Raw genomic sequence first — 9,341 nt, 5'->3', positions numbered from 1 at the left:
TTCTTATACATTATTCCGTAGCATTGAGCATGAGCTACTTCCAGTGGATAAGGTAATAATAAAGAAAGTTACTTATTTATGATGGATAACAGAGGAAATTCGAGTTTGAGGAGATAATTGAATTACGTGATGACGAAAAAGGTGAATAAAAGGAATAATTCGATCAGATTTTCATATTGGTGGAGCGACATCAGGTGTCATATAGGCACTTACCCATATCAGGCTCATAGTGCTACCCACTCATAATTGGTTAACCGTAGAGCTCTATATTCTGGCAAAAAAGATAAATCCCTAGCATCTCTGGGATCCAAAAATGGCGAGTCCAATTGTCAATTTCGGATTTTCATAATGGAGGGACACTTGCATAAAAAATGAATTGTTGTTTCATCATGCTCCTCACGCTATCTGCATACTACCATTTCAGCTACTACCAGGTTTAAGTGTCTCATCACTCGAGAGTGGCCCGTTAAAAAACATACTACCGTTCTCATTAAGCTTATCTTCAATAACATACGTCACTTCGCAAACCCTCATTTTGGCCCTACAATTTGAAGTTTTGCCCACCTTAGCACGGTAGTTTCTTGCAGACCTTTGCGTGTTGAGCTAGACTGTATGATCTGATTTGGCCGATTTAGTAGAATATCAAATCAAATATCTTATCAAATATTAAATAATACCATCTTCCCTCAGTTCATTAACTGCTTAGTTTCCATTGACTCCTGAATGTCCAGGTACCCAGAGAAGTCGAATTCTGCATTGGCTGCTTATATAGTCAAGAGCCTTGCGACATTCTGATAGTAGCTTTGGTATTAACCAAATGTACATCACGGGCTTCTGGACAGCTTCACTGTCTGTTTAAGTTTGAGGAGACAGTTTCATTACGTGAGGACAAAAATGGTAAATAAAAGGAATAACATTTCGCACGATTTTCCAAGCATTGGCTATGAAGTCGAAATATAATTAGAATAAAGCACAACTGTTTACAAAATACATCATATTTTTTTAATGCTACTACAATTAATGTCAATATAGGGTCAAGGTGAAACGGAAGACGGAAATTTCCTACGTCCATAATCGGTGTCGATTGATTTATGTTATCCATCTGAAGTCGAGGAAATCGACTTCTCAAACGCTCTGTTCTCAAAATAATTTTTTATTTACTTACAAAAAACTACCCTACTATGACAAACATGATGCCTGATAAGATATGTTGGCAAAGAATAAGGTCATAAAAGTAATAATTGATTTATTTCTCAAAATTATGGTGGACTAATTCAGTGAGTAATCTTACCTACAATAAATCACAGCATATGCTCCAATCAAATATTTTATCAACACCAGGATGGCTGATTGCCAAAAGGGAGTATGAAGTATACGCATCCAATATTTACAATGATTCCAGCAGGAAAATGTCCATTCCTGACTTGAGAAAAACAAGATTAATGAAATTACTGAGATTAAACTGAGCAATATGATCGAGTATTTCGCTCTTACTTTTGATGCATCTAAAATTTTCATTACAAGGCTAATAAAATGAATCACGAAACTAAGCTAGCTATTTCAAGATTATTATTGATGCAGATTATAAATGTACCGAAATACACTTATCAAGAATGAAATTTCGTACAATCGAATACATTTCCTTCCTCAAGTTATTTGGTATGAATCATTAAATCGTCAATAACTGCCGAAAAAAAATAAAATAAAACAGGCCTAGAGAGCGAAGATGAGCTCAACATATTTACCTCCAATTTTTCCACCGGACCTTTTCTCACGGGTAGAGATGAATGCCTTCCCGAAGAATGTTTTTGTCTTTTTGTGGCCGGCGCCTTGGGTGGCGATCTGAGGCTGCATCTTCGTCGCCTCGGGTGTAGCTGGCGCCTCGCAAGCGTGCTATGGTGACGCGTTTGTGTAAAAGGGGGGTCTCATCACGCGTTCATGGGAAGGGTGGCACTAGGAATGTGTGGGAGGACCAGGGTGAATAATCTGTGCTCTGAGAGAATGTCCCCGCGGGATATGGGATCCTCCACTGTCCACCCAACATCCTTGTTAGTGTGGACGTATGGACAGAGGTCTTGTGTATTTGTCATCAAGTATATAAGCTCATCTTCACCTCCTCAGTGCATCCACTACCATTCCGACTCGAAACGGGAGGAGAACACGTCAAACAGGACACTTCTTGGAGGTGAAAAAAAGTGACAACATGAAGTTGGTAAGTCTCACCCGTATGCATATGCTCTTAAAGTACTTAGATAACACTACAATTGGCTGAAATGAACACTCAAAGGGTAATTATTGTAAGTAAGAAATCAATTAAAAATTTATAACCCAAAAATATTTAATTTTAAAGAGGGAATTTTCAATTTAAGAAATTACATTGAAAATTCCCTGACGCTAGAAATCGATTAAAACCTAATTACTGATAAACTTTTCTCTCGGAAAAACCAACGCTTCGTAAAATGGGAAAATACTGTATTCATTATTTGCGCAGATATGGCCTTTTTTAAAATAAAACTAGTTAAAACATTGAAATCAATTAACTCCTTCAGATAATCTAAGACCTTTACTGTAGATGAATAAAAATGTAGTAAAGTACAGTAGTTGTTATACTTTTCCATGCTTTAGTTAAATTGCGTCTTGAAAGTCTTTTAGCTAGGAATTTCAAAATCTCTTCAATTTTTTTTCAACAGATTGATAATTCAAAATCGTATTCATAGTTTCAAGCATGGGAAATTAAAACACAACCATCCTTTTGACACTAATCCTCAGGGGGAAGAATGTTATATATCCTCTGAAACTATTTTACCATTCATATTGCTTCATAATACTTTATAAAGTATTGTCAATTATGAGTCCAAGCATCAAATGAAGTATATTGCGGAAGCTGAGACACGGGACCTCAAATGAAGGCTCAAACCTGTCTTCTAAGACGATACCTATTTATTCAAGATTCAGCAATACGGTTAAACCTTTTTGCTCTACAATTTTTTCACTTGAGCTATCAGTGTTAAGAATATTTGTGAAGTCTAGTTTTCACATCCACGGTCACTCACGTGGACATAAACATTAACCTCACTTCCGTACAGCTAATTGCCAGTATGAATTGGCTGTCGCAGCAATATTACGACGAATACAATTTTTTTTAATGGTGACTTTGTCACATTAGCTTATAGAAAATGCGCTACTTTTTGATAGAGAATTCAATGGATTACATTTTTTTCTTTGACGGAATCAGCAATGAGATAAACAAGTTCAGTGAATGGAAGGATAATACGCTACTTCTGATTTTTCTCTTCAACAAGAATTTTCTCATGGATCTCATTTTCTACCTTATTGCCCCGCAAGCCACTTCAATAGACTTGTGGCGTAAGTTGCTTGAACAACGGCCGTAAATTTTTGCGATAAATTTTGGTTTGCTTTGAGAGGGATTTAGCTAGGTTCCATCAGACATTTATTGTTAAATTATTTCCTTGACCGAGAGAAAAACGAATTCCAATACCTATTAATTGGGAAAAATGTCTATAATATTGTTTTCCTTGTTTATCGGAAAAGAAACATTTAATGAACCGTTTATGAGCAAGAAATGAAAAGGCTATCGGGCTAAAAAGCCACGGCACCCCTTCCATACCAAGCATTTGTTTCTAAAGTAGGACTAAAGCTAGAATTTTAACCCGTCGATTTTTGGATTTAATTATTCATCTTCAATGCCCCGAAAACAGGGCATTTAAAGTTTTTACATCGGGGAAAGCCAACAAACAAATTACAACGTAGGACGATTTCAAACACCCATGTCTTGGATAGGCACAACGTCCCGAGACGGGGCTAAAACCCGCAATCTTAAATTTTGGTAGGCGAGGACTTTACACCGCCGACACCGAGGCCGGTGATGACTAATGTTTTATTGCTAATTAATGGGTAATTATATCGAATGTATACGTCTATAAAACATGTAAACGTAGATAAAACTATGCTCACAGATAAATTGGCATCACACTTAAGTGGAGGCCGGAGAAGTGGGTATTTGGGTAAAACTAACGACTCTTAGGGTAAAAATATTTCGACCTTCGTAAAGATAAGTTCTCCCTTTTTACAGCTGGACCGTGGGGTAAAATAGGTAAACATAGATAAAGCCATGCTCACAGATAAAGCGGCATCACCCTCAAATGGAAACCAGATAAGTAGGTTTTCGAGTGAAATTAGCAACTCGGCGAAAAATATTTCCACCTCTGATAAAATAATTGCTGTCATTTTACTGCTTCAATCCATCCATTATTAATCATATGTATTCTATCAAGCATTAATTTCAATCTTGAATTAGCAGAAACGGATAATGCGAATTACCCCTATTTATTCTTTTTTCACCCAGTTCTACTTTGTCAGCGTTAATAATTGCCAATCTAAAGTATTTACGATAGCCTTTTCATTTCTTGCTCATAAACGTTGCATTAAATGTTTCTTTTCCGATAAACAAGGAAAACAACAAAATAGACATTTTTCCCAATTAGTAGGTATTGGAAATTCGTCTTTCTCTCGCTCAAGGAAATAATTTAACAATAAATGTCTGATGGAACTCAGCTTAATCACTCTCAACGCAACCAAAATTTATCGCAAAAATTTACGGCCGTTGCTCAAGCACCTCACGCCACAAGTCTATTGAAGTGGCTTGCGGGGCAATGTGTAAATTTAGATTTCCTGTTCTGCTAAAAGATGTTTTTCCCTCCGACCTTCGCTTTTCGATCGCAGAAAAATTTCAGTTATTCTTCCTTACCAAGGAAAATTCTCTTACGCTGTAATGTTAAATATCAATTTCTAGGCCAAGGCTTGCGAAATGCCTCTAAAAATGTCTAATTTGTAGAGAATCACCGCAAAGACTCTCTTTAACGTGTTTCTGCTTTATTTTTCAGTTCCTTCTCTTTGCCTTGGGGTTAGTGGCCCTGGGGTCAGCTCAATACGCCCCCCCGGCGCCACCTCCACCACCGCCTCCACCGCCCCCTCCTCCTCCACCGCCTCCTCCACCGCCATCATACGGCCCCCCTGCCCCGGAATACGGCCCGCCCCCGCCCCCTCCACCACCGCCTCCACCTCCACCGCCCCCTCCGCCTCCGCCGCCCCCTCCACCGCCAGTGTACGGCCCCCCTGCACAGGAATATGGTCCACCGCCACCACCACCACCACCTCCACCCCCACCCCCGCCTCCTCCACCACCACCACCTCCCCCGCCTCCACCGCCTCCACCGTCAACCTACGGCCTCCCGGGAAGGTTAGCTGCCCTTATACCACCCCAATCCACCACCGTCCCATTGCAACCACCGGTCTTTGCCCCACCATCCCCGCTGCCACCACCATTCCCGACCCGAAGCGTCCCGGCACCCGTTCCCGCACCCATTCCGTTCACCCCAACCCGTAGCTTTCCCGCTCCCTCGCCGCTTCCCGCACCAGTCCCGTTCACTCCCGCGATTCCCGCACCCATTCCCGCTCCGCCGCCACCACCTCCGGCACCTGTCCGCTTCACCCCCACGGCACCAATACGCAGCTTCCCCGCACCCGTCCCGCCTCCCGCACCCGTCAAATTCGCCGTTCCCATCCCGGCGGCTCCGACTCTCCCCGCCCGTAACTTTCCTTCACCCATCCCGGCACCAGCTCCAGTCCCGTCATTCCCGGTGAGGTCAACGGTGCCATCCTTCACGCCGTCCGTTAGGAACCCCGTCCTCGACTATGGGCTTCCCGGCAGGATCTGAGCGTACCAGCCGCCACGAGTTTGATGCTGAAGTTGAGGTATGTTACGCCCGAGTGGTTCAAATAATTTCTTTCTTGCACAATGCATATATTCCGTTACCGTCCGATGAGCCGAAAGTACCTCGTCCTTAAGAGTAACTAAGTCAGTAACTGACTGTATACATTGCTGAAAAAAACTTGAAAATAGTAAATTATCAAGTGACAGAAAGCAAAAATTCGCCAAACTAATTATTTACTCCCGACAATTGTTTTCAAAGAACTGTTTCGCATAAATGTACAATATAATAAAATTCCATTCCTTGAAAGCCTCAAACTAGAAGCATCAGAGGGTATATTTAATAGAATTTGAGGAATAATGAAGCTAATTAATTGGGAATGCCAAAGTATTACTTCAGAATGCCACATAATTGAGGAAACACATGCCAGGGAAATAATAAATAGTTTATTGCATGTACAATGTGATTTCAGTTTCCATTCATTTTGAATTTTTTTCGGTTTCGATATTAGACCCTGTTTCACACCATATTAGTTGAAACGAAACTCTACTGGTCTATGTGCAGCATTAATGGGCATAATGTGGTAGAGTCAGTGCAAATTCCTCAGGAAATTACAATGAGAACTTTAAATACCTGCGACTAACGAGTTTACAAACTAACTTTCTTCAAATGACTCCTAAATTCTGGAAAATTGTGTTTTCTACGCACCTACTATGCCATGTTGCCCAATCTCCCGGTGAACGTAAACACTGAACCGCTGAGGGATACCTTCTCAAAGTCTCTTGCTAAATTGCAGCTTTCTCGTCATTAATTTTCGTAAACACTTTTAAAATATACTGGGGAGGAGAAATGTCCACGATCATTATTATCTTCCACGATCATTGTTATTTATCTTGAATCGAAAGCATAGCACATTTTTCCTTCTTAGTCTAATAAATATAAGTTAAGATAAGGAGAAATTTCTAGCCTAAACGGCGTCAAATAAGTTTCTAACGGAGAATAAAAAAAAAAAAATTCACGGCAAACTACCCATAAGAAAAAATTCTACCCATAATGTATCAGCATGAAAGGGATAAAATTTGGAGCTTTTGCAAACATAGTTTTTGATTTAAAAATGACTAAATGGTTTTAAATTTGTGGTAGTATCATGGAAATGACGCTGCAATATATCTGCAAGGAGATGTAACGAAAGTGTTACTGCCGATGAATGTGGAAGTTTTGTGTCTTTTTGATGCTTCAATAATAAATTATTTATAAAGGATATATTTAATGGGCAATCAAATGCGTAACTGAACTTTTGAAATAAATACGTAACTGCAGTGCAACCTACGGAGAGAGAACAAATAAAAAATTACCGCGTCAATCAATGCAATCATACTATCTCATCATTGTTTTCAACCCATCACCATTTTTATCTAATGAATTTTCCTTAATTTTACTAATTAATTTATTTTTTTACTTTATTTTTCATAAAATACCTGCATTTTCTAATTTTCTTTACTAACGTATTTTATCCACCAATTCTTCAAAATTATTTTATTTTTGCCAATTCTTTCGGTGAATTGAGGGACTAATACCTCGTTGTTCAATCAATTGGTGCTCATTGAAGTGGTATAGTGTACTTCTGCAAACCAGCGAGTAAAATGGTGGAACCTTATCTAATTTTTAAGGCTTTACAATTGGATCTTTTGTTCATGATGTGGCCCACTTTAAAAGACTGGAGAAGATATTTCGTAGAGAAAAATTTAAAAATCGACTGAGCTTATATGATCATGTTTTGTTTCTGTAGATCTTTATCATTTTAAGAGTATACTTTGGTGAAACTAAATTCTTTAAGAAAAAATATAACCTAATAATCGGTGGACTTAATCTGGTGCATACACTTCATTCACACCATAAACTAACTCTTCTTAATTTATCCCACAGGCCTCTGGATGCTAGAGCATACGGTGTGGACCTGGCACCAAAGCTGTTCAGAACGGAGTGCTTTGTGACCACTGACAAGAGAGCAGAAGTTAGGGCTCTTTGACAGTGCTGATTGAAGAACTACTGAATATGAAGTGCTAGTGATGGACGCAAATATTTATTGGTCACTTGTTTAGAAGATTACAGATATGAAAGAAGAATCAAAGTGCTAAGAAATATATCAGTGAAAAATGCCATAGTGAATTTGTTGTTCTCTTGGTTTAAATAAAAGGTAAAAATTGATTGAACTAATCATTAATGGTACAGTATAGTCATAAATAATATTTTAAATCCGCGTTCCTCACGCGCGAATGGATTTGAAAAAAGCATTCGAATAATTTTTCCTAAAGAAATGCGGCTTTAATGGTAATTTTTTCAGCGCCATTATTTTCACGCTTACAGCATTTTGTGAGGTTGTGTTACCTATGATTTATAGTTTTAAATGTATCTATAAAGCCTTAGGAAGCAAGAAAATTAGGTCATTAAAATTTTAATTACGACACACTCCCAATTCACCTGGACTCTTTTCAAGAATTAAATTTATTTTGAAAGGTGTTTCATGAAATTCAGGGCAACGTGTAGTTTTATCTGAACCAATAACAGGTAAACACGTATGGATCATATAATTATATTTATTACATAACATGAAATAAGCATATGGATAAAAAAATCCCAATCGTAATGCATTTGCATTGGTTTTAGCATATGTTGCTGATCACTTTCCGGCGAACCAGAAATCATAGGAGGTGGCTGGTTAACTCCATTCATAATTATTCACCATGAATATATGGTAATATCGAGGACGACGCACGTTCCAATCGGCCATTGCTGGGCTTTATTAACAGCAGTTTATCTCTCTTACGCAGCAATGGGCGCACAGCACTGTGGGAAGAATACATAGATTATTTTCCTCATAAAAATGCTTCTCTTATTTTTTGGCAATTAGCAAATGTTTGCAATGGGGCATCGTTTTAGATGCAACATTTATATTACCAATTCAAATAAATCGGTAACAAGTTGAGCTAAGAACGGTAGCTTTATCAATTAATGTAAAATCCATATCCTAAAACTGTACTTATATCGCTCATTTACACGCAAGAAATGATTCCAAAACTTTCCCGGTAATTTTACGAAACATTTATATTTTCTTATATTAACAAGTTATTACATTTTATTAGTTGACTCAAAATATGCAGAATTTATCAAAATATGAACCCAGAGTAGCAAAATTATTATAAAAATTCGAAATTGTCTCAGAAAATCGTTACACAGCATGTACCACTTTAGGCTGTTTTTGCTAGCTTCATCCATTAAAAGAGAGATAGCAGTTGGGAAGAGAATTCGGAAAAGAGAACTAGCAGTAGAGAAAAAAAAAGAAACGGGACGATGAAGAGATACGTAAGGTATATTAGGGAAAATTCATCAAATATGTAAGAAGAACTTGTGACACAGGCAAAAAAAGCATACAGGCGTGGTGTTATTGCTAAAGTAAAAGTAAATGGAGTAAAGTTATGGACACGACCTTGAAGAATTGAAAAACTTATTTTTTTTCTTAAATCTTAGCCGCTCGAAGAACATGTTTATTAAATTGTCACCAAAATGAGATTATTTTGCGCTTATGCAAAATTCATAACATACAAAATC

General features: G+C 38.2%; 1 protein-coding gene and 1 long non-coding RNA gene across 2 annotated transcripts; one reads left to right on the top strand and one right to left on the bottom strand.

The window, feature by feature from the left end:
• Positions 1-4,945: 4,945 nt before the first annotated feature.
• On the bottom strand, positions 4,946-5,386 carry LOC124161392 (putative glycine-rich cell wall structural protein 1). Its single transcript, XM_046537709.1, has 2 exons — positions 5,278-5,386; positions 4,946-5,136 (listed from the first exon to the last, which is right to left on the bottom strand). The coding sequence occupies exons 1-2, from the start codon at positions 5,384-5,386 to the stop codon at positions 4,946-4,948; spliced, it is 300 nt and encodes a 99-aa protein (XP_046393665.1).
• Positions 5,387-5,415: 29 nt separating this feature from the next.
• Positions 5,416-7,940, top strand: LOC124161158. Its single transcript, XR_006865327.1, has 2 exons — positions 5,416-5,775; positions 7,659-7,940. It is a non-coding gene; the product is annotated as an uncharacterized LOC124161158 (long non-coding RNA).
• Positions 7,941-9,341: the final 1,401 nt, after the last annotated feature.

This window comes from Ischnura elegans, chromosome 6 (assembly GCF_921293095.1).
Source record: "Ischnura elegans chromosome 6, ioIscEleg1.1, whole genome shotgun sequence".
NCBI classification, from domain to species: Eukaryota; Metazoa; Arthropoda; class Insecta; order Odonata; family Coenagrionidae; genus Ischnura; species Ischnura elegans.
Note: the sequence above shows the minus strand (reverse complement) of the source record. Positions and strands in the feature narration are given on the sequence as shown.

Excerpts from the sequence above, each read along its gene's own strand:
- LOC124161392 (XM_046537709.1), bottom strand. The coding sequence starts at position 5,386 with ATGGGTGCGGGAACGGGTGCCGGGACGCTTCGGGTCGGGAATGGTGGT. Across the intron at positions 5,137-5,277 it reads GACGGTGGTGGATTGGGGTG|GGGGGCCGTACACTGGCGGT; the intron begins GTATAAGGGCAG and ends ATTCCTGTGCAG.